This window comes from Hippopotamus amphibius, chromosome 4 (assembly GCF_030028045.1).
Source record: "Hippopotamus amphibius kiboko isolate mHipAmp2 chromosome 4, mHipAmp2.hap2, whole genome shotgun sequence".
Lineage (NCBI taxonomy): Eukaryota > Metazoa > Chordata > Mammalia > Artiodactyla > Hippopotamidae > Hippopotamus > Hippopotamus amphibius.
Genome location: NC_080189.1, coordinates 184,528,443 through 184,554,201, shown reverse-complemented (window position 1 = coordinate 184,554,201; position 25,759 = coordinate 184,528,443). Strand labels below are relative to the sequence as shown.

Here is a 25,759-nt window from a genome sequence, read left to right as displayed (position 1 = left end):
AACCTCAAAATCTCCTAGAGGAGCACTGTTAGAGATTGAACACCCTCAGATGGAAAGGGGTGGCTATGCTGTTGGGCGGGAAATTTGAAGCAAAGAGCACTGTTCCCTGATCAATCTCAAATAGGAAACCCTGGGTAGAGGTAATCCCCAAATGACTCACAAGGAGAAAGTCCACAAAAGACTACTGTTATAGTCCTCACTTCTCCAACACCAGAATAACAAAGAGGTTTTACCACAGTTTTTACAATTACTCTACTTGTAGTAACTCCTTTCTGAATTTCTGGAGCTCTAAGACAAATGAAAGAGAAGAATTACTTAAAAGAAAATTGGCTAGCTTAATGAAATTAACATGAAAAGATTTAAAGTCTTTCCTGTTTTTTTTTTAAAGTGTTTTGTACCTGTAATGTACTCATGATTACATTTTTATCTTAAATAGCTCTGAAATTTGAAATATTAGTTGGTTAAGTTAGTGGCGTTCAATCTAGAAAAACTCAATAAAGAAGAAAAAAACCCTACAGAATTTAAACACAGCAAAGGTATAAGAAGCTAGCAAACTATCAAAAGGTTATTCCTTCCCCTAAACGGGTAAACTTTAACTTTTTAAAGATGAATAATAAAAATTACCTTTTAAAGATGGTAGTTTTTGAAGTTCTCTATTATTGCTGGTGCTAAATCTGCAAGAATTTTGCCGTTTGTCTTTCTTCACTATGGGCTGAGGGGCTGGCACTTTAATTTTACTAGATACTGCAGACGGGGCAGCAACAAGGCTGTTTTTCCTGCTGGAAATCTGTTTCCAAAATGAGAATAAAAACAAATGAGTATGTCAAACGGTTGTATTTCATAGCACAATTAGAACAGGAAAAAAAATACACATACAAATGCAAGTTTTATTCTGGGATAGTCTCCTTTATGCTACTGTAAACAACTTAATCCCTTATAGTTGCTGGAGTTCGAGGCTACTTCCCATCCCTACCAATGCTACATTTCGAGAGGTTTCACAGATAAACCTGATTTTCTATATCTCCTTTCAAACTTCTGACTATAGGCTGATGTATATATAGGTTGATGATAGTGACCCTCCAAAGATGTTCACATCCTAATTCCTGGAACCTATGAATATGCTTCCTAACTTGGCAAAAGGGACCTTGCAGGTGTGATGAGGTTAAGGATCCTGGGATGGCAGATGATCCTGGGTTATCAGGGAGCCCCATGTGATCACACAGGTCTCTGCAAGACTGGAGAAGGCAACTAGGCAATGCAGCAGAGGTCAGAGAGTCTGGAAGCTGCTATGCTGCTGGCTCTGACAACAGAGGAAGGGGCCCTGCGCCAAGGAGTGCAGTTGGCCTCTAGAACAGGGGTCCCCAACCCCCAGGCCGTGGCTCAGTACTGGTCCATGGTCTGTAAGGAACCGGCCACACAGCAGGAGGTGAGCGGTGGGCGAGCAAGAGAAGCTTCATCTGCTGCTCCCCATTGCTGGCATTACCGAGTGAAACATTCCCATCCCTCCCCTCGCCTCCCCAACTGGGCCATGGAAAAACTGTCTTCCACGAAACCAGTCCCTGGTGCCAAAAAGGTTGGTGACCACTGCTCTAGAAGCTGGAAAAGGCCAGGCAATAATTCTCCTCTAGAGCCTCCAGGAAGGACTAGCCAGGCTCACACCTTAATTTTAGCCCATTTCAGACTTCTGACCTCCAGAACTGCAAGATAATGAGCTTCTGCTCTTTTAAGCTGTTAATTTGCACAGCAGCAACAGGAAACTAGTATAGTTGAATATCTTATAAATGACAGCTTTCCCTGCTAGCTGACTCTCAGCCCTCAAAAATCAGTAAAGGCTACAAAAAAGCGCTTTCCTCTTGAGCATCAGGAAATGCTCTTGTTTCTAGCCTCTTTCCTTGCATGTGTCTCCAGGCTCCAAATTCCGGGTGCTCATCTCCAGACAGCACTGTGACAACCAGGCTGTCCCACGACAGCAGTCGACGTGCAAGGTGAGAAGGAGCATTGCAAACACTCAAGCAGGGGTGGTGGATGAGTGTGGGGGGCACACGCAGCAGAGCCGGGGGTCCCCAGTCATCGGTGCAGGCCTAAGGGGACAAGCTCGCCCCAGAGCCCTGTGGAGCCTCCGCTGCACTCAGCCCCAGCTGTGACGGCTGACAACCACAAAAGTGAGTGTCCGCTGTCAAGATTCTTTGTCTACCGCACTCCCTCCTCCCGACACCCTCCTGTCTGCCCGAGGATGGAGTCTGTATGTGCACACAGGCTCTTTTAAAAAAACCATCAAACTTCCTAGAAACATGAACCCACCAAGCCTCTTCCAATTACGCAGCACAAAAGAGACACACCAACTTGAGCCCCCAACTATTTGCTCTCATCCTTGAATGGAATTTTTACTAAAAAGTAAGCGCTGCTATATTTTTTAATAAGGTGCTTAAGAATACTTGTAAAGAGTTTTCCAACATGCCAAATGGCCACACACAGACAGAACTGTGATTCCCGAGCCAGCGCCTGGGTTCCCTTTTCTACTACAGTCAATAGTTCCTTCCTCAAAATGTGCTTTGACCTTGACATTTGTCATTCTTTCCACCTGATCATGAAGGCATGGGTCTTTTTTCCTTAAAACTACCTACCATAACTCTCCTCCTCCACGGAATTCCCCAAGTTAAAAACCTTCCTGCGCAGCTTCCTCTAGATGCCCCCAGAAAACCCTAGCGGTTACTCCAGTCTCCAACAGCTCCTCCTAGGAGATGCACTTGTTTTAAACGTTGTTACATACATACATGCCCAGCAGATTAAAGTTTCTGTTTCCTTCGTATTTTGCTGTAATGCCGAATCCAGTGCTATACACATAACGACCCTGACGAACAACTGGGTACAAACATGGACAAAAACAGCTCCACCGCTTCTCCCGTCCAGACAGGAAAACGGACTGTGTGTTTCACCGCAACAAAGCTTTTCCCACTAGGGCTGGCTGACCTGGCTAACACCCAAAACAAAGGGAGTCCAGGGACGCCGACGGCCCACTACAGGGGACACGCTGAGGTACGGCTTCCGACGTCCGGGACAACAGAAAGTCACCCTAATACCTGCCCACTCTCCCTCCGGCCTCCCTCCAGAGCACTCTCCTCGGGACAGGCCGAGTGAGCTTCGAGAAAAGAAAACCTGCCTCCGTGCCCCCCCTCCAGCTCAGTGGCCGGCTACAGACTCCCCCCACCCGGGTCACCCCTCCCTCCTTGGGCTGGGCCCGGCGGCCCCTCTCCACGCCCCGGGCCCGGGGAGGCCCTCCCCGCTGCCCAGGCGTCGCCCTGCCCCCCACGGCTGTAAGGACGTCGTCCCCCTGCCCACCCTGAGGGGACGTCCCCCCACAGGGACCGTCGGCTAGGGATGCTGTCCGGCTCGGGCACCGTGCGGGCCGGTTCGGTGAGAGAGACGCGGCTGCCCGGGCCACCCAGGAGGCTGAGGGGCCTGCGAGGACAGGAAGGCTCCTCTGAGCGACGTGCGAAGACGCGCAGGAGAGAGCTGCGCGTGGGGGTGGAGCTGTGCGTGAGGGTGCGCGCGCGCACGTGTGTGTGTGTGCGTGAGTGTGCGTGCGCAGCCCCGAGACCCCCGTGCAGGCAGGCGAGGCCGCCGCGGCGCCCGGAGGCCAGGCTTCCAGGCCAAGGAGCCTGACTCTATCTGAAGGGACGGGAAGCCAAGGAGAGGGTTTGGGTGGGCGCTGACACAAAAACCTTTTCCTTTTTAAAAGGCCCTCAAGCTCCGGTGTGGAAGCTGAAGGGCCCACAAAAAGGCTCTTCTGGTTGTGTAGGCAGGAGCTGAAGACGCCCAGGCGCCGCCGGCCGAGGCGCCTGTGGATTGGGGGGGGGGGGGTCCCTGGGCGCCCGCAGGTGGCGGGTGGGGGACAAGTCACCGACGTGGGAGGGAGAACGAGTAGAAATAAGCTCAGCTGTGAAGGGGCTGCAGCACCTGGGGGGCCATTCCACGTGAACGAGGCGAGGCGTCGGAACTGGCCTCTCCCGCTCCCTCCACGGCTGCTAGATCTGTATGACTAACCAGCGGCTGAGACCCCGTAGCGGCGTGCCTCTCCATCAAAGCTGTGTGGTGCTGGCGTAAGGACAGACATACAGACAGATGGATGAAACAGAACTAAGAGTCAAGACCACTCAATGGGAAAAGAACAGTCTCTTCAGCCAGTGGTGCTGGGACAAGTGGATAACCCTGTGCAAAAGAATGAAGCGGGGGCCCGGGAGGATCCCTACCTCACACATATACAAAAATTAACTTAAAACGGATCAACGACCCGTTATATTCACGACGTAGTATGAGAGCTAAAACCATAAAACCCTCAAGAGAATACATAAGTAAAGCTGCATGACCTTGGATTTGACAGTGGTTTCTTAGAACACCAGAAGCACAAGCAACAAAAGAAAAAACATAAATTGGACTTAATAAAAATTTGAAACTTTTTGTGCATCAAAAAGACACAAAAGATGTTTTCTGTTAAGAAAGTGAAAGGCAACCATGGAAAGGGAGAAAATATCTGCAAGTTATATAATAAGGGTCTAGTACCCAGAATATGCAGGCAATATCAGAGATACTGGAGAAATTACAGGTCCTGCTCCAGACCACTGCAATAAAGCAAACATTGTGATAAAGCTAGTCACATGAAGTTTTTGGTTTCCTAGGGCATATAAAAGTTATGTTTACACTATACTGTAGTCTATTAAGTGTGCAATAGCATTACATCTAAAGAAAAAACAATGTACATACCTTAATTAAAAAATACTTTATTACTAAAAAATGCCAACCATCATCTGACAACACAGGGTTGTTATGAACCTTCAATTTATAAAAAACAGTGTCTGCAAAGCACAACAAAGTGAAGCACAATAAAAGGAAGTATGCCTATGTTAAGAAAGACAACAGAAAGACAAACACCCATTTAAAAAACCGGCAAAGAACTTGAACAGACATTTCTCTGAAGATATACAAATGGCCAGTAAATACATGAAAAGATGCTCAACATCTTTAGACATCAGGGAAATGCAAATGAAAACCACGATGACATACCACTTCACACCCACAAGGGTGGCTATAATTTAAAAAAGAAAAGGAAAACAAGTGTTAGGGAGGATGTGGAGAAACTGGAACGCTCATACACTGCTGGTGGGAATGTAAAATGGTGCAGCCACTGTGGAGAGCAGTTTGACAATTCCTCAGTAACTTACACATACAATTATCACACGGCCCAACAACCCTACTCCTAGGTATATACCCCAAAGAACTGAAAACAGGTGTTGAAATAAAAACTTGTACACCAACATTCATAGCAGCACTATTCACAATAACCAAAGATAGGAAAAACCCACGTGTCTATCAAATGATGAAACAAAGTATGGCATATCCAAACATTGGGATATTACTCAGCCATAAAAAGGAATGATGTACTGATACAAGCTACAACATAGGTGGACCCTGAAAACACCATGCAAAATGAAAGAAGTCAGTCATGAAAGACGATATGTTATATGCTCCCATTTGTATGAAATAACCAGAATAGGAAAATCCAGAGTAGCACAGACATATACATACTACCAACTGTAAAATAGATAGTCAGTGGGAAGTTGTTGTATAACAAAGGGAGTCCAACTTGAGGATGGAAGATGCCTTAGAGGACTGGGGCGGGGAGGGTGGGGGGGACTCGAGGGGGGGAGTCAAGGAAGGGAGGGAATACGGGGATATGTGTATAAAAACAGATGATTGAACTTGGTGTACCCCCCCCAAAAAAAAAATTTCAAAAAAAAAAAAAAAAGAATAGGAAAATCCACAGAGAGATGGCAGGTTAGTGGTTGCCAGAGCCTGAGGCAGGGGGAAATGAAAAGTGAAGGCTTCATGTGTAGGGGTTTCCTTTTGGGGTAAGGAAAATGTTCTGGAACTAGATATGGGTGATGGTTGCACAACACTGTAAGTGTACTAAATGTCCTTAACAGCGAATTTCATGCTGTGTATCTTTTACCACACATAAAAAAAGTGTTTCACCCGTTCCTTTTTAGCTTATTTAGGGAACCCCCTGCCCTCGCCCCACTGTCCCAGGCAGAAGCAGAAGCTTCCTTGTTCTGTGACCCCCACTGACCTCCAAATAGGGCCTGGCACTGGGATGGTAGGTCTCTCTCCAACAGAAGATTAGCAGCTCTTTGAAAGAGCTTGTCTTTTTAACTATGAACTCCAGTTCCCGTCACATGCCTGGCACAAGGGAGGAACCCGTGTAGAACAGAGACATCAACGCCACAGCCGCCTAACCCACCATTCCTAAAGGGGCTCCATCCTTCCAGGCTGACTCACTCACAGCAGCCCCAGAGCCGCAGGCATGTGCTTACAAGGCTGGCTTGTGCTCTGGCACAAGAAGGCACTAATGTTGGCTCAAGAGTGAGTGATAAACAACGGGGGTGCTTCCTTAGTTTCCGTGTTTACTCACAAAACAAAACTGGATTATCCATCTTGAAATTACAAGAAATTTTTGTAATTTCTACTTGACTTGGTTAAGATCTAAAACAGACTTACTCCTTCCCTTTTTCTGCCATGCCTGGAACGGAGGTTACGGGCAGTTTTGTTTTTATCTATTCACTCAGTGAGGTGAGAGATTTACTCTGGCCTCCTTACTTTTGGCTCAATGATGGGAAATTATTTATCAAACTCACTATTATTTATCAGGAGGGCTGCCCTCTTCCTTCCACTGGAAGTCACCAGAAGTTAGCAGCCCCTGGAGGTTCCTAAGCAAGTGCGCAGCCCCCCACCCCCACGTCAGAAGCCGCTGCATGTCTAGGTGGGACGTGGGAGCGTCAAGATACTCTAACACTCAAACTGAAGCTACATCAGTGAGGTAGGTGCCATGCCTTCCCTCCCTAGGCCTCTTTACCAGAGGGCCGCACAGACTCTGGGTGGGGGGGTGTCTGTCACCGTGGGGCACCAGGATCTTCTAGGCCTTGGCAGTGGGGTCTTAGAGGGCTGGGAGGGGGAGTCTGGAGCCTGTGCTGGGAGCCTCTAGCCCAGCCCCCTGCACACCGCTGCGCCTCCAGGAGGTGGACAGGAAGAGGGCGTTGTCTGCCTAGGGGTACGAGGCCCCCTCCCCAGTCCTTCCACAGCAGCCCAGGCTGCACCTCAGAAGGTAGAGGGGCTTCCTCACCCTCAGGAAAAGCAGCCCTCGGCAGTTTCCAACATGAGGCGCATGAAGCCTGAAACTCCCTGTACCCAGTGGTACTTCCAAGCCCCCAACTTCCTGTGTAGCCAGGCAACTGCACCCCCACAAAATCAGAGTGAAAAAAAGAATCGGGACAGCAGATCCATGGGTGTTTGCTAGAGTCTCTGTATTTTGAGGTATTTCATTCAAACAACAAAACAGACAACTGGCTTTGTGACAAAGCTGCATTCCTAGATGTTTTCCCATATAAGGGATCACTGTACTAAACAAGCACCTCTTTCCTGCCATTCAAACACTGCAATTCTAAAAATTCACAACTAGATGTAAGACATTTATCGTTCAATCGGGCAGGGCCAAATCACTGGTCTCTCAACTGCTTCTAGATGGTGAATAGGGTCAAAAGCAAAGGTATACTGCTTTTCACAGCCACTGTAGGTTTCAGAGAACAACCCAGATACCCACAGGGTAGCAACAGTACCCAGTCTCTCGCCAAAGGGTTTCTCTAAGTATTGAATCTGATTTGGATTCCACTAAGCCAGGGGTGGGTAAGTTACAGCCTATGGGTCAATCTGGCCCCCTGCCTGTTTTTTTTGCAAATAACATTTTATTGGAACACAGCCATACCCATTTGTTTACATACTGTCTATGGCTGCTCACTTGCTACAACCGCAGAGATGAGCAGTTGCAACAGAGACCATATGGCCCCCAAATCCTAAAATATTTACCATCTAGCCCTTCACAGAAAAAGTTTCCTGACCCCTGCCCTAGGCCAAACACCCCTGGCTAAGAGGTGAGAATAAAGGAAGAACAGAAGAGGTTTTCCTGATCAAGGTCAGCCCTGCACTCACACTTATCGGCAAAAGTCTTGAGCCTCCATTACAAATGGTCATGAAGGAAAGGAAAGTTACAGCCTCCAAACGCAAAAAGATCTGCATAGTAAGTTGCTGGTGCATCTAAGGACAAGAGAGCGTTCAACAGATGTCTCGAGAGTCGAAAGCAGACGGAGGGGTGGGGCCAACGAAGGAAGACACAGGCAACCTCTATCTGGAAACCACAAAGGGGGTGAGGCTAGAGGGAGAAGGCAGGTGATCTGCTTTCACAGGGTCCCCAAGAGGCCCCAGACTCGGAAAGTCTGGGAACAGCTGCGGGCAGGAGTTAAGATATGGGGCTGAAAAGCAGATTAATTTCTGGTCTGAACACTGACTTGTCCACAGCCACTTGACCATGTCTGCAGACACTGGAGAACTGGGTGTTCATGAGGGAAGAAAGGTATTCTCTGAAGAAACCAGACTGTCCGGGAAAAACTAAGGCCACGAGTGCAGCAGCCGGCCCCTCAGAGCAAAGCTGTCTGCATGCTGGCCTTTCTGGGTCGGAAGCCACAGGAGCCAGCTCTTGGCTCAGGCTGACAAGCCCACTCAAGTGCAGAGCCCGCAGCCAGCTGTGCTAGGGCCTCACCGTCACAAGTGCAGACGAGGAACCTGGCATCTGAGGGGCTAAGTCTTCTAGCTGAAACGCGTCTCCCCGTTTCCACGCTTGCCCCTCTGGTTCCTACACAGCAGTTGCAAAGATCTTTTTAAACACTTAGGTCAGATCATCTCACTTCCCTGATCACCCCAATGGCTTCCCATCATCCTTAGATTAAGAATCTGAAACCCTGCCGACCAAAACCTAAGATCCCACTGGGCTTAGTCTGTGCGCATCTCTCTGACCTCATCCCTCCCACTCGGTGCACCTCACTTCTCTCCAGGGAAACTGGCCTTTCTGCTGGACACACCAAGCTCACTCCTGCCTCAGGGCCTTTGCACTAGCTGCTTCCTCTGGCTGTAACAGCCTTCCCCAGAGCATCTCTGGCTCCTTCTTCACACTCAGGTCTCACCTTTAACATCATCTCCTTGGGGAGACTGTCCCTGACCACCTGAAGCAGCCTCCTGGTCTCCAGCACGGGGGCTGCCAGAGGTGGTTCTGCCCCACCAGGGGTGTCTGGAAATGTGCAAGTACAGCCTCAGTGTCACAATGAAAAGACAGTGCTGCTGGTGTCGAGAGCCCTAGGGCCACTGCTCTGCTAACTGTGAGATGGTCTCACACCAAGTGCTACTGGTGCCCCTTAGAAACATGAGTGCATACAGCACTCACCTGAAAGCAAACTGCTCGAGTGCAAGGGCCCTGCTGTGTTCTGTGCTGAATCCCCAGCACCTGTGATGGGCTCAACACACAGTAGGACCTCAGAATGTACCTGCTGGATGACTGTGAGTTAATCTACTGAAGGGAAGCCTGCAACATGAAAGAGAATGGCCATTCAGCCAGCCAGTTGGGGCGACGGACTTTCTGTCCTAGAACCATGGCCCAGTTTGTCCATAACTTCGCGGAGAAGTCCCCAGCGCTAGTCAACGCTGCTGCGACTGACTCGAAGCCTCAAATGGCCACATTTTGGCACTATGCCAAGGTTGAGCTGGTTCCTGCATCCCCTGCTGAGACCCTTACAGCTATTCAGAGCTTGAAAAAACTGTCACTGGTGCTCAAACTGGTAGCTTCAAACAGCTCACAGTTACCGAAGCTCTGCTGAATGGTTTGGTGGCCACTGAGGTGGGGATGTGGTTTTATGTCGGCGAGATCACAGCCAAGTGTGGCATCATTGGCTATGATGTCTGAAGACCGGTCTCTCACATGTGATTATATCTGCTCTATTATTTGGGTGTTCTTGAACCATATGTGAGCACACTGGTATTTGAATACAATAAGACAACGTATCAGAAAGAAAGGAAGGAAGAGAGGGAGGGAGGGAGGAAGTAAGGAGGAGAATGGCCAGATGGAGGGAGGAAGATGACTCTGGGAGAGAGAGCATGCACTCCCGTGAGCAGAAAAGCCTCTCCTTCCAACCACGCCGTACTGCTTCCCGTGAGATCTGGAGCGAATCAGAACAGATGAGAGAGGTTTTGCTCTATGATGCAAGGCTCAGAGTGGATCAGCTAAAGTGGGAAAGCATAGACTTTTGTACTATTTTTTTTTAACAAACTATTGTGTGTTTTGACCCCCTCCCCCCCCCAAATAAAGATAAATATCTAAAAAGACAAGAAGAACACGAGGTGGCTGTTCCCCTGGGGCCTCTCTGGGTCCGCTCCTATGGGGAGTGGCGTGGCCCAGTCTGTGTTTTGGGTGTGGGTCTCTAGAACAGAGGTGGGTCCTGCACCAAGCGGTAAGCAGGGCCTCCTGCCCACCACCACTGATCCCCTTCTCACCTGCCTCTTTACCCTAATTTTATCCATTTCCTTTTCTTTTGCCAATTTACGTCTTCTTTTCTCTTAAATTTAATCTTAAATTTGATATTTCATATTAAGAAGAGTGATAGCTAACAAAGTTAAGTTTAATGTACTCATATTAGCATTATTTTGGAAGCTACTGCTAGGGTCTAAGGCAACTCTGTCCAATACAAGTTTCTGTGAGGTGGGAAAGGCTCCCTGTCTGCTGTCCAGCAGTGGAGCCATTGGCCAGGTGTGGCTACTGGGCTAGTGTGACTGAGGAACTGAATTTCTCAATCGTTAATTTAAACTTAGCCTCGTGTGGCTAAAGACTAACCTCTTGGACGTGCAGGGCCAGAACCTCAGAGCTGCCAGGTACTCTGATACTCCCACTGGGCAAAACGAGATTTAGTTCGGAGCTAACACCCCTTTAGAGCCATGCTCAAGCTCATCTTTAAAAAACACTTATGATAGAGGAAAAGGCAAAGTCCTCCAACTAACAAAGCTTTTTCTCCTCCCCCCTTGGAAAGTTTAATTTCTAGGCTGGCTCTCTCACTCCCCCAGGTGGAGAACATGAAGATGGCACTGTTGCTGGGGTTTGGGAAGCAGCACTTCCCAAGCGTGGCTGGTCTCAAACCTGAAGGAGAAGCAGGGCCTGGGGAGTCTGCTCCACACAACAGACTGACAGCAAGACGCAAGGCTGTTACCAAAATGCTGGGTCAAACCAGGCAGCCTCACACCCTGGTCTGGGCAAGTGCCCAGTATTTAAGGAAACACTGAAGACTTTTCCGACTTGTAGTCTTTCAGAGGAATTTTCCCAGTGACTTAGGGAAATATCCCCATGATTCACGCTGGTGCATACTGAGTCACCCAGCTCCCCACGTGCACGCGGAAACCTCGCCCCACCATGGGGCAGGGCTCCAGGCTTGCACTCACTCTAAGCTGCTTTACTGCAGGACCTCGGAGCTGCTTCCACAAACTGGAACACTTTACATGATTTCACACACGTTGCTTGAAGGACTCTTTCTGGAATCACACATCATGTAAAGGAGCTTTTCTTTAAGAGGGGCAGGGATGCTGATGTTATCTGCTGGCTTACCTATGACACACAGCCCATATCCAACATGCACTCGGGGACGCCATAATTTAATGGCAATCCTGTTTGCTTAGATGCTTTCAAACATCTGATTTCCTCACCCAAAGCTCCAGGTGGCTCTTTATAAGAGTGTGCTCCATCCTGTCCCATCTATTCAGCATCTGCAAGTGTGACTGACCAGGTTGGGGGAGGGGCAAGTTACTCCCAAGTCTACTGAATGTCCAAGAGCAACAGATGTGATACTTCACAAGTAACAGGAAAAGTGCTTCACAAGTAAGGACAATAGCATCCTTTTTACCTTCCCCAGTGCATGCACAGGACAAGAGACACTCAAAACAAAGCTCTCTCTCTCTCCCCACCCCTCCCCATATATATATATTTATGTGAGCACACACAACTTATAAAATATGTATGCATGTTCTACTGAGAAATATTCCCAAAGAAAACTTAAAATAAGAAAGATAAAGCATCAAAGATCATATGGAAACCTTATACTTACATGGAAACCCTATTTCGAAATGCTTTAATTAGAATAAGATCTTATGACACTATGCTTTTTACCACTGACCTTTGGTGGTATGCAAAAGCAAACAAAAAACAAAAATAAAATACAGTTGACCCTTAACCAGCATGGGTTTGAGCCGCATGGGTCCACCAAGACATGGATTTTTCCCGTAAATACACAGTGCAGTACTACATGGTCTGAGGTTAGTTGAATCCGTGGATGCAGAACCATGGATACAGAGGAACTGTGGATATGAAGGGCCAACTCTAAGTTATACTGGGATTTCTGACTGTGCAAGTGGTTGGCACCCCTAATCCCCATGTTATCCAAGGGTCAACTGTACTCTTCTTAAAATTTTACAAAAAAAATTAGAAACATTAGAACAAGACCTAATACTATAATCTTCTGCTTTAGTATAATGCTATTTGAAACAAATTATACTGAATGAAAATTCTGCATTAAAATTCCCTTAGAGGATCAAACAGGCGATAAAGAAATAAGCCTCTTAACAAAAGAGACTTTTTTTTTCCTTTCAAATTAACAACATCAGAAGAAAAAAACAAAACAGCAAGCTGATGGATTTGAAGCTCTCCTCCTTCCAGAGCACTCTCAAAATCCACCAACAAATATCTCTTGACTCCAGGTCCTAATATGTATGGCAAGTATAAAGAAGAATCAAGTTAAGGTGCTGTCCTCAAGGTCTTGGTCTAGTTAGGGAGGCAAATCACAGGTAAATAAAGGTGGTCCAAGGCACTATACACAATAAATAATTGGTAGAGCAAATAATTGCTATTCAAATTGAAAAGATGGAAAAAATATGCTCCAAGATGGTGAGAAAAAGCTTCCTCTAAATTTTAGAATAAATGAACTTGAGTTGGAACTAAAAACATGAAAGGATTCAGATAAGCAGGAAAGAGGATGGGAAAAAGTATTCTACAGCAGTTCTCAAAGTGGAGTCCCTGAGGCCCCTTCTGGGATCTACTATTTTTATGATAACACTAAGACATGCTTTGCCTTTATAACCATCATTATGTTGATTTTTCACAGGCTATCAGACGTGATATCAAAACAGACTGAACGCAGGCGCAGACTCGAGAGGCTAGCTATCTTCTATTAAGCCAGACATTAAAGAGATCTGCAAAAACAGAGCAATGTCATTTTTCTCAGTGAACTTTTATAGTTTTCTCATACAAATATTCTATTTATGTTAACGTGCAATGCGTGTGCTGTTATTATTAGATGAATTAATGCATATTTTAAAATTTTCAATTTTAGTTTCTAATATGAAAAACACCAGCTAGCAAGAGCCCACCTGAATCAAAGCTCTCTGGAATCCTCATGAATTCTGAAGATGGCATCTAGCGGGGATGGCCAAGGGTGCCGGGGAACGTCCTGAGTGCACAGGACCATGGGGCAGCCCCGCAGGGGAGCACCTGGTCCCACATGGCCACAGCACTGAGGGCAGGCTGCCTGCTCAACAGCGGCATGTCTCCCATGGGAGGCACTCAGGGTCTGCCAAGCATCTAGCTCTTAGCGCAGGACAGGAGTGGGCGCTGGAGAGGGGACAGCTCAGGGAAGCCTCACTCCCCTGAGGACAGTGAGCTCATGGCACCTCCAGACCCGTCCCTCCAGTCAGCAGCTGACTGTCCTCTCTGAAGAGCCGCCATCCTTCCTGAACACCTGAGCACTAAGTAAAGATGATACGGACCGACTGGGAAGAATGGCAATTAAAAGCAGGAAACTCTCATTTCCTACAAAATAATTACATAAGAATTTCAAAAAAAGTTCTTTTTGTTGTTGTTGGATTTTTTTTTTTTTTTTAGGCTGTGCGGCATGCGGGATCTTAGTGCCCTGACCAGGGATCGAATCTGTGCCTCCAACCACTGGATCGCCAGGGAAGTCCCATCAAAAAAGTTTTCAAAGTACTATTCCTTTGAGTCCTCTCTGCGTTTCACTGAGGTCCAGTTTAGGGCTGTGTTAGAAAAAGGGAGGAAGAGAATGATCGAAAAAGTGGCACAGGAGGCCCCCAATGAGAGCCTGAGTTCAGAATTCAGCCTCCAGACAAAGGCTTTTGGTGTCTGGGGACAGGAGTCCGGGAATCTCCTCTTGGGAGGGGATAATCATGGCGGCTTCCCCAGAAAACACACAGCAACACAACCACTTCCCTGTCCTCCTCCAACTTACTCAGCTTAAAATGCCTGCTACAGAGTCACGTGACTGGAGAGCCAAAAAATGTTTCATGGAAAGGTATCTTTTATAAAAACGTTACTCCCATTAACATGTAACGGGTGTTATTATTATATGTATTAATAAATATTTCTAAAATTTCAGTTTAAATTTCTAAAACATGACTCTACCACCGACACCGACTGGGACCCCAGCAAGCCTGGCTCCCTGTCTCTGGAACCCTGTGGGGAGGGGGCAGGGGAATGTAAAGGGGCAGGTCATAAAGAGAAAGAAAAGTTATAACTAAAGGTAGACGGGGTCAAAATAAGCTAACAAGTTAACGAAACGATTGTTCAGCTTTCCTTTCAGCAACAGATATTATGTAAGAGTTGCGGTAGAGATTTTCAAACAAAACTAAGCTGAAGCAGGGTAAGTAAGATACACGACCCGAGAACAGCACTCGAACCACCTTTGATGTGCTTAGAACAAATCACTTTACTGAAAGCATGAATACTTTTTAAAACATAACTTTGGACACAGTACACAAATTAAAATAATGATAACAAAAAACACGATCGCGTGGTCTGATCCTCTAAAATGGACGCTGGGAATCTCTGAGCAGTTCACTAGGATTCTAAATGTTCATCCAATGAGCCTAGCTATGTTTCTATCGATTTGGACATTGCACTGAGAACAGCTGCTCAAAGATGAGTTCCCTCTGTCAATCTCCACAGTTTTCCAAGGTCAAGTTACCTGCGAGCCTATTTGCATCCTCACCCCTTAAAAGGACGCCATGAAATAAACCAGCAGGATGCACTGGGGGGAAACTGAGTCCCAGGACACACATGGCTAAGCAAGTCAAATGGTAAACATTCTATCTGAAAGAGAAAAAAAAGCAAAGAAAGATGTACCAATACATATTATTCAAGGAGTAGAAATTTCCACTAAAAGATAGAAGTTCCACAGCAGCAATTACGACTTTTAATAATATTGTGTTACACTGAAAGACATACCCTGCCATATATCTTGCAGGGAAAACTTCCAAGAGGGCTCATGCCTAATCTATTCCATACAGTTAAATATGGCCAAATCTGAAACTCACCAAGGCATTTCAGAGATGAGGAAACAGGGCCACAGAAGTCAGGTGCCATTGTTTACGGCAATCAGGAGTCAGCATTTTCATTCTCACTGAAGCACTTTCCCCTAACCACTCTACCCTTCACTGCAGGACTTCTTCTTCCTGCGAAAAACCCAGGCCATCAAATGCCCCCCTGTTCTAACAACAAAGTGGCCTGTAATGTTAGCCACCTGCTCCTCTGCTTTCCTGGAGGCCAGATTATCACTGGCCATGACTTCTGTATAAGGACCGTCCCCACACTTGACGTGGGTATGAAGTCAACCACAGGCCAAGTTCTCTAATGTTTTCTCTGTTGGGATTACTTCTCTGCCCTGGACGAGCACCTGCTCTGTACCTCTTGGGGTGGGCAGCCCTGGATGCGCTAACTGTTCTAACAGAGGTGCGGCCACAGAATAACCTGAGCTGATGCTGACTGTGAAGGTGACGTGACATCAGCAAGTTCTGAGAAGCAGCGTGGGAACTGCAAACCTATGTGAACAGCTCAGGTTAAAATATTCAAGTTCAGAGTAGTATCAGCAGATAGGAGAGGAAGAGAGTGTACAAAATGGTTTAATTCACCTGCATTAGTCAATCACACCTGGTAAGGGGGTGGGACTAGCAGTGAAGAACGGAGAGCAAGACTGAGGGAAGAGAGACAGCAATGGAAAAGCAACGGTCAACTCCAAGTTCAGAGGAATGGATGCGCCTCAATTTGTGCTCCTGCAAAATATACACAGTGCTCTGCCCAGTGTCATGCTTAGTATGCCATGTTGCCTCTGGGATCCTTAGGAGGAAGTAGTGAAGGGCCCACCATTTCAGTATTTTTTCAGTGGTAATTTCAAACTCTGTAGCTCCAGCTCTTAGACAGTAGCGCTAGAAAAAATACAAAAAGACAAGTGGAGCATCACATTCAAGACACTGCAGGCCACACCTCAAGAATCTTAAGCAACTGACAGTCTAAGAACCCAATTCACCTGAAACACGCATTTTACTTATGAGTGGCTTTTGTATCTTTTGAGTTACTGAGAGGTTTTCTTCAGATTCAGACTCAACATTTGCCATCCTTACAGCCAGGTTCTTTCCACTAAAACCGGAATAAGTGAACCATACACACTGATTTGTGTATGTGTGTGTGTGACACGAACAGTGAGAGACAAGCAGGTGAGCAAGAAAAGTTTGGGGGAGCACTAGGAAGTCTAAGCAGTTTTAATGCAAGATAAATAAACCAAAAAAGGGAAAAGAAAAGGCATATGCCCTTGCACAGCCACTAAACTTCATTTAAATCAATGTCGTCAAAACAGTGACACGGACGTAAGCAAGAATGCCACAGTAAAACTTGATTGTCTGCTATAAAGAAAGGGCAGAGAAAGATTGGTTTAAAAATATTGATATTTAAGGAACCTTTTGGAATTCTGTTTTTTGCTGTGGGTAGGGCAACAGATTTGCTGGAATAAACCACCTCCTGAAGAGGAGGGAGGCTTAGAATGTACCAAATGATAAGGAAAAGATAACCTGGGGCTAAAAAAAAAAGGCTACTGCAGATAGTGGCTTGTTAACTTATTTCCCAGATGGAAATGAACTCTATCCTGATACGGTTTAGAGGAAAGGGTCTGACACTTGTAAATCACTGTCATCTGTGATAAGACTAGGGGCTTCAACAATCCAGCTCTGGAGAACTATGACACCAAATTCAGCAGCTTCTCTGCTACCAAGGATTCAAAAGGGCCTATGAGCTCTGCCTGGGTCCATGCAGCTCCTGGACCCTTAGCCCAAGGTGCTTCAGTTCAATACCTAGTTGCAAGGAAGAAAAGGCAAAGCCAAGTGTTGGCTCTGCAAATGCTCTCAAAGCCCAATCCCACCAGGCCGACACAATCCTCATGGAACATGCCAGCTGTCTCCTCAATGAGCCCAAAAGCAAGAAGCAAGAGAAGTCAGAATTGGCCATTCCAGACAAAAGAAAAAAATGTGAAAGGTGATAGAAGATTGCACAAAAATAGCAAAACCAGATAAACCAAAATATACCAACACTGTTGGGTAAAGAGGCTAAGGGGATCAGACATCGACAGAGAAAAGCGCAGGGCACCAGCAGCAAAGACTGCGCCTAGGAAAGCAACAGTGACAGGAGGAGGAGGATGAGCTGCTGAGAGACAGACCTGGCTCCTTGCGAAGGAAGAGGGAGGATGGGAAAACTGAAAGGAACCCGAACGACTCCCGTCTGAGAGAGCCCCTGAAACCAGTCTCCACAGGAGGGCTGCTAGATTTGAGGTGGGGAGTGCAGAGGGGTGGGGGATTGACTTAAAAATACCAGCTGCACAGATACACACAAATTCCATGAAAACATTCATATTTCCCCAAAGACGAATAATACAAATCCAAATAACTAAAATGGAGGGTTATACAGGGAAACATTTTAGAACACCCTAAGTTTTCTCACCCTCAGTTTTTCTACCCCAAGTTTAAAGGTGTTCATGAAAAAATGGAAAGTGAATATTTAAGAACAGTTACCTCTGATTCTAATATGTCTTGTCCTTCTTTGGAACTTTTTCCACTTTTCCCTGCTTTTGGTGATTCCTGGGAAACATCAAGTAGGATCAATTAGGCTTCTCAGTTTTTTAGACTGCTAAAAGTCAGATAAACCAAAACGCAGTTTTACAAGTATGTATACAATTTAACTATGACTTTTTGATAGTTTTAACCCATACCATCAAGAAATTCTACATCACATGGTTTAGTTAGAGGTACAATACTGTGATGTGACACCCACCCACCCAAATTCAGGTTCTCCTTGTTTTCTTCGTCTGCATTATCTGGCTCTGAAAACTTTAAGCAGAAACAGGTAAACCCACACTTATACAGTGCTCCGAGCAGCGAGGATTTCTGGGGTGATTCTGAAACGCCACAGAGCTCCACCTGAAGCAAAAAACATACCCCCAACCCCCAAATGCAAACGCAGCACACTCAGAGGCGTCGCCGCCGCCACGCAGGATAATAATAGTATTTCAGAGCCCAGAGCGTCCCGCCGGAGCGCAGACCATCCCTCCTAAGCGTGAAGCTGGGTCCCTTCGCCGCCCCCGTCCGCGGCCGGGGTCCCTGCGGGCGGCCCGCACCCTCCACCCCCGAAGCCGCCGAACGCGCGCGTGCGAGGCGGGGTCAACCACCGCCGCGGCCCCACCTGCCCTCTCACACCCGCCGCCGCGCCCCCCACGCCCGCCCGCGCCCCGGGAGCGGGCCGAGGGCGCTCCCGCTCCGGGGCCGTTCCCCGCCGCCCCCCGCGCGGCCCCTTCCCCTCCCCGCCCGCCCGGCGGCCCGAGCCCCGACTCACTTTCTCCTTCTTGTTTTTATTCGGCATGGCTGGTGCGGCCCGCCGCCGCCGCCGCCTGCCCCCCGCAGCAGCAGCGCCCCCGCCCCGGCCGTCGCGCCCTCCCCCGCGGCCGCCGCCGCCGCCGCCGCCCGGGGACTGAGTCGTTCGCTCGCTCGCGGTTCCCCGTTCCCAGGCTCCCAGAGGCTGCGGCAGCCGCGGCGGCGGCGGCGGCGACGGCGGCAGCGGCGGCGGCGGCGGCGTCTCTCCGCCCCTCCCGCGGCCCGCCCCGCCCCGCCTCTCCCCTCCCCTCCCCCAGTCCGCGGCCCCGCCCCGCTCCTAGTCCGCGGTCCCGTTTCCAGCCCGCGGCCCCGCCCCTGCACCGCCCGCCCTGTCCCCAGCCCGCGGCCCCGCCCCTGCACCGCTGGCCCCGCCCCCCGCGCCGGCCCCGCCCCGCCGCCCTCGGGGCTCCCACCATTGGCGGAGGCGCCCTCACGTGCTCTAACGCTCTCCCGTATCCCCGCTCCTGCGCGCGTCCCGGATCTCCCACGCCGCGCTCAGGCTCGTGTCTGCCTCAGGCGGGGTGGCGGCGGCGGCCGGGTGAGCTGAGCCGAGCCCAGAGAGGGAGCGAGGGACTGCAACTGAGGCGACAGGCCGGAGGCCGCTGTGGAGGTTCGGGACGGATAGAGCAGGGGGCAAGTGAGGCGTGGAAAAGGCATGTGTGAAACGGATGGCAACAACTTCTGCACCCGGCGGGGCGCGGACGCCCTCGTCCCCTCGGCGCCGCGGCCCTCGCCGAGCTCGAAAGCGCCCGGTAGCGGCTGAGGAGGCCCTGCCGCCAAGCGAGCGGCGGTTTCGCGGGTTCCTGCTAGGCCCCACCTACTGGGGCCGCCCCGCCTCCTCCCCGCCGGCCCCGCCCCCCGAGGTCCGCCCCGCCGGCCCCGCCCTCCGAGGCCGCCCCGCCTCCTCCTGTGTTGGCCCCGCCCCGCAGGTCAGGCTCCAGCGTCGCCAATGGAGTTACTCTTTAATTTGGCTGGATCAGGAGCCATGTGAGGAAACCTCTGCGTTATGACCAGGAGTCACGTGATTTGTTTCACCTGCTGATAACTCTGGGGAGATGAGTTGTACAAGGAAAGAAGGCTAACTTGTTGTGACACTACTTGTGCAGTCTGTGTAGTACAGAAATACCGTAGGTAATAAGACTCTAGGAGTGAGCGGATTTCACGTGTGGGAAGCGTTGGTGCCTCACCCGTGATGATTAGGAGCTGAATGTCAGCTGGGCACTTAGAAACCATGTGTTCTCTTAGGCCCCGGGTTTTCACTTTTGAAAGTTGCCAGGCAAAGCATTTTCGGTTATTCTGTGTGGCTCTGCCATGGGGAAGCTAAAAGACAGAAGAAAAAAAAGATCTAAAGTGAGGAGTGTCGTGGGAGGTCCTGAAAGTAAGTTCTGCATGCAGGTGTCTGAATGTGTGCCTTTAGATGAATATCCTCAGATAAACTGCACAGTCTCAAACAGCTATTTGTGCAGAAGAAACGGTTATTGGATTAGTCTTTTAAGTGGGTTAATAGTTCCTCCAAAACAAATAGTTAAAAAAACGTGGGGGGCGGGTAGAGCAATGCCTCTAGTTAATAACATTTCATTTTTAAAGTGAAATATATGCTGACAATTTAATAGACCCAGTATAAGTCTGTATCAAAAAGAATAATTCTGAAACTATTAGTTTATGACCACGGAGTTCTAAGGGGGCTCAGGGGCTTCCCCGAAACAAGTCTGTGCCACCAGTATCCTTGTATCATAGCTCTTGACACAGTGTTGCACATCATTCATTCATTCAGCAGACATTTGTTGGATGCCCGCTTGAGATTCCATGGTGCACGAGGCACAACCCTGGTCCTCAAGCATCCTTAGTGTCAAAACAAGAAAATCAGCAATCACAAGACGTGATGGGCGACATGACAAGCCTGCAAGGTCTGGAGTGAGAGTGGTCTGGCTTGTAAGCGTGAAAGAACACAGGAGTGTTTTGTTTTGGCCAGAGATGAGAGTGAAGGAACAAAGACTTCCAATTAAGACAAGTAGGCCTTGGCAAGGAATTGGACATTGTTTTGAATCTAGTTCGGGGTCACTGAAGGATACTAAGCTGGGGAGTGACGTGCTCACGTTTGCGCCTTAGAAGACCTCGTGGCAGGAATGCTGGGGGAGGGAAGCAACCAGGATCTAATTATGGTCCAGATGCCTGCCAGTGAGGCATCTCCATGGCAATAACGGGAGGAAGGATTGCAAGTATGCTGGAGGCCAACTTGCTCAGGTGGGAGAGCCAGGATGGAAGATAAGAGGCTGATGCCTGTGTTTGTAGTTTGGGCAACGTCGTGATGAGGAAGGGACATGAGTGGAGAGTAAGCTTTTGAGGGAATGCAGTTTCAGTCTTGGGACATGTTGAGTTTGAGTTGCATCTGCAACATGCCGGTAGGGGTGTCTTAGGTGGCAAAAGGAAATGCAGATCTGACGCTCAGAGTGTCAGTGCATGTCAGGGTAGGTATTAGGCCAATTTGAGTTTGAGGGAAAGTATAGGGCAAGATACCAGAAAAGCTGCCTAGTTACTACCCAATCACCTTGAAACCATAGTAACCAGAGAAATTGGAATCAACGCCGTCACCTAATACATATGTTCCTCAGTGGCTACTGCACGGTTTTCATTTGTCCGCATTAGAGAGGGCCATCCCAAAGCCAGTGTTAGCCAGCAGTTAATCTTGGAAAGTTCGCAGGGGACCCTGGGTGACCTGCAGTGTCCCGGCTGCTGTGGTGTTTACAGGAAAGCTAAAGGTAGATGTGACTCCTGCTCTCAAAAGAAAGGATTCAAAATAGGCTGTCAAAGGGATATAGAGATTGTGTGTGTGCGTTCATACTCACATTTATGTGCGTGTGTGTTGTGTGTCATGTGTGCCTGAGTGTCCTCTCTCCTGCGACGCCCCACCTTCCACTTTCATAAAGACTCTGCCCGTACTACACAAAACCCTTTTTCTTCAAACCCCCACCCTTCTGCAAAACTTTTCTGAGACGGCAGAGAGACGATGGCTCCTGACCCGGGGTCAGCCGGGGCGCCCCCGTCCTCACGATCTCCTGTGAGGCTGGTCCCACCTTGGTCCTGCCTGCCATGCTGCCGCGTTGGCCTCCCTGACCCAGAGCGCCCTCTCTCGGCTCTCTGGACGTCAGCCTGAGTGTCTCCTTGCCCCTCTGGGCTCTCTGGGCGTTGAGGCGATCTCGCATACGTGTACTTTTGGCTGAGCTCCCTGGGGAGCGATCACGTCACGGCTGCTGTGTCTCCCAGGGCCTGGTGTTTACTGAAGAGGCTGAGGCCCCTGCTTCTGTTGTTTGGCCTGTTGTCTCAGGCTGTCCTGTCACCTCCCGCTGCCTTTCTTTGGCTGTTGGCTCGCCCTCAGCCCGGGGTGTGCCTGCAAGCCCCCTCCTCTGTCCACCAGGCTCCCAGCCCCTGCTCCTCCCCTCTCCTGGCAAGGGCTGCCCACAGCCTGGACTGGACAGTAACTTCTTCAAGGCCACCCCCAAGGCCTTCCCCACAATAGAAGTTCAACTCATTTACTCCCCCTACCGTTTCCTCACTTCATTGCCACAGAATGGTCGTTAAACACTCACTTCTTGTTGAATTTGGGTCTGTTTATTCGTGCACTACAAATTTGCCTGCAGATTTGGGGCTGAGGGGTGGGGAATAAATCTCAGTCAGATCACACTGACATGAAATATCCACATGGAGTGCTGACGACAGGGCCCGGCACATAACAAGCACTCAGTTTAGTTGCCACCCAGTGGACAGTGATTTGATGTGAAGTGCTATTCAGTTCTGAGGATCCGAGGAAACCCCCGAAGTCACCAACTTAAGGCCCAAGGGTACCCAGAGTGCTCCGTTAGACCAAGGAAAGCCTCCTACTTAGCCCCTGAAGAACTTTGATCAGCGCCATGGGGTCGACGGTCCCACCAGCTGGGAATAAATACCACCCGATCCTGCAGGGCACGCCTGGAGTACTTTCCCCATGGAAGCCAAAAGGTGAGAAACTTATCAGGTTCTAAAAACTTAAAGTTTTGTAGATTGCTCTAAAACAAGCTATGAAAATCATTTTAAAAAGTTCTAAAAATATTTTAACAAATTTCATAACTAAGTATTGAAAAAAAGTGGGCAATGACACAAAATATAATTTCATTTTCATATAAATACAATTCCTTTCTTTTTTCCTCCCAAATCCCTAATTCCAGTGGAGGAGGTAAGTTAGGACAGAAATAACTTAACCCGAGGCGGGGAGAGAAGAACACGGTAAGAGCATTAGAGACCCGGGATTAGGAGGTTTCAGAGAGAGGAGGGGGTCGTGGGCAACAGAAAGCTTGCAGGAAGGCAAGGTGCTGGGGAATAGCTCCAGCGTGCTCAGCACTGAATCTGAGTTCTGGTCCTAAGTTTGAGGTTATTGGCTTTAACAGGCAGGAAGCAGATGGCCCAGTCAAGAAGGTCTAACTAGAAGTAAATGAATGAAAGATCTATGTACTGAGGCAGGCAGGGTCCAAGCAAATGATCAAGGGAGAGCAAAGCACGGTGCGAGTGATGGCCTGGGAACCGCCCCCCGCCATTCCTGCGCCTGCCTGGGCAGAGGGAGGCAGTGGTGCTCCCAGAGCCTGGTCACTGTCAGAGCCCAGTGTGCAGGGAGGGAGGCGAGGAGGGAGAGTAAATACTCTGCCCTCTCTCTCCTTTCCTCCCGCCCACCCCGCCACCAATGCCTCCCATTGGCCTAACCACCTGGAGCCAGAGGGCCAGGGAACCAGTGATGTGTTCCTTGGATGTGCTGTTCCAGGGCCTGGAGCAGGGCAGGGAAGGGCGTGTGTGTATGTGGGGCTGGGGTAGGGGGCGGGCTCTGGAGGGGCCCTAAGTGGAAAATAACCCCACATCGTGGAAGAACGAAAAATTTGGAATCAGAAGACTCAAGTTGACGTGTAGATTTCATGTGATCTTGGCTCAGACCCTCTAAACCAATGGTTCTCAAACGGGTAATTCTGCCCCCCAGGGGACGTCTGGCAGTGTCTGTAGACATTTTTATTTCTCACGACTGGGTGGGGGGGGGGGTGGGTGCTACTAGCCTCTAGAGGTGAGGAGCCTGGGATGCTACCAAACATCCTATAGTAGGCAGGGCAGCCCGCACGACAAAGAATCCTCCTACCCCAAATGTCAGCACTGTCAAGATGGAGAAACCACAGTCCAAACCCATGTGTAACAGATATCATACAACCTGCCCTGCTCCTTCCGTGGTTACTGTGAGCACCGCAGAAGATAATGGGCTGAAACTGTGTCTACAGACTTCATTTAAGAAGAACTTTTCCATCTGGACAGAGCTCTGCAGTTTGCTGAATGCACTTACACACACGCGGACACACACACACACACACACACACACACACGTTGTTGCCATCTTTCTGCCCTTTACGTAGAGAAAGAGAAAACCTCAACCATGCCTTAGAGAGTTGAGGGCAACACCTCGCCTGGTGAGTGAAATAGCAAAATTCTCTTCTAGGCAGTGACTCCGTCCTGGGAAAAGCCTGAAAAGCCTGCCTGTCTGCACTAACTGTGACCCAAGTTTTAACTGAGAGGTAATGAGACTGACTTTCAAAAAAATTTGTTTAATTGTAAAATACACGTAACATGAAATTTACTATGTTAACCATTTTAAAATTACAGTTCAGTACTCTTAAGTATACTGACATGTTCACATTCAGAATATTTTTACCTTGCAAAGCTGAAACAACTTCCCATTTTTCCCTACCCCCAGTCTCTGGCAAGCATCGTTCTCCTCTCTGTTTCTATGAATTTGGCTACTGTGGTTACCTCATATAAGTGGAATCACACAGTAGTTGTCCTTTCCGTGCGTGGCTTATTTTACTCAGCGTACTGTTCTCAAGGTTCATCCACGTTGTAGTATAGGCCAGAACTTCCTTTTTTTTAAAATAAATTTATTTGTTTATTTATTGGCTGTGTTGGGTCTTCGTTGCTACATACGGGCTTTCTCTAGTTGCGGGAAGCTGGGGCTGCTTTTCGTTGCCGTGTGCGGGCTTCTCATTGCTCTGGCATCTCTTGTGGAGCACAGGCTCTAGGCACTTGGGCTTCAGTAGTTGTGGCCCATGGGCTCAGTAATTGTGGCTCGCGGGCTCTAGAGCACAGGCTCTGTATTTGTGATGCAAGGCCTTCGTTGCTCCATGGCATGTGGGAACTTCCCAGACCAGGGCTCGAATCCATGTCCTGAATTGGCAGGCAGATTCTTAACCACTGCACCACCAGGGAAGTCCCTCCATATGAATTTTAAGGTGGATTTTTCTATTTCTTCAAAAAATGCCATTGGGATCTTGATAGGGATTACATTAAATCTCTAGATTGCTTTGGGTAGTTTTGACATTTTAACAATATGCATTCCAATTCATGAACATGGGATGTCTGTGAATATATTTGTATCATTTCTTTCTACTGTACAAGTCGTTTACCTCCTTGATTAAGTTTATTCTAAAATATTTTATTCTTTTTGATGCTATTGTAAATGGAATTGTTTTCATAATTTCCTTTTCGGATTGTTCATTGTTAGTCTATAGAAACACAGCTGATTTCTGTGTGTTGATTTTTGTATCCTGCAACTGCTGAATTCATTGATTAGTTCTAACAGTTTTTTTTTAATGGAATCTTTGGTGTTTTATACATATGAGATCATATTGTCTACAAACAAAGGTAATTTTACTTCTTGCTTTCCAATTTTGATGCCTTTTTTTTCTTACTTAGTTGCTCTAGCTAGGACTTCAAGTGCTATGTTGAATAGAAGTGGGGAAAGCAGACATCCTTGTCTTGTTCCTGATCTTAGAGGAAAAAACTTTCAGTCTTTCACCATTGAGTATAATGTCAGCTGCTGGCTTTTTATACATAGCCATTATTTTGGTGGGGCAGTTCCCTTCTATTCTTAGTTTGTTGAGTATTTTTATCAAGAAAGGGTGTTAAATTTTGTCAAATGCTTTTTCTGTGTCAATTGAGACCGTCATGTGTTTTTTCCCCTATATTCTGTTAAGTGATGTATTACGTTGATTGATTTTCACATGTTGAGCTTTCTTTGCATTCCAGGAAC

General features: G+C 48.2%; 1 protein-coding gene and 1 pseudogene across 9 annotated transcripts in view; one reads left to right on the top strand and one right to left on the bottom strand.

Annotated features, from left to right (window-relative positions):
• Positions 1–18,792, bottom strand: part of PPP2R5C (protein phosphatase 2 regulatory subunit B'gamma) — a 137,791-nt gene extending 118,999 nt beyond the window's left edge. For 2 of the 9 annotated variants that reach the window (XM_057733967.1, XM_057733972.1), the window contains exons 1-3: positions 18,632–18,775; positions 17,815–17,880; positions 625–787 (exon numbers count right to left, since the gene is read on the bottom strand). In XM_057733967.1, the coding sequence (XP_057589950.1) occupies positions 625–787; positions 17,815–17,880; positions 18,632–18,658 (256 nt within the window). In that variant the 5' untranslated portion in view covers positions 18,659–18,775. Of the gene's footprint in view, positions 1–624; positions 788–14,945; positions 16,183–17,814; positions 17,881–18,631 lie in introns of those variants that run through there. The other 7 variants (XM_057733969.1, XM_057733970.1, XM_057733968.1 and 4 more) reach the window with 7 other exon arrangements.
• LOC130852700 (ATP synthase subunit g, mitochondrial-like) lies at positions 9,528–9,838 on the top strand (annotated as a pseudogene).
• Positions 18,793–25,759: the final 6,967 nt, after the last annotated feature.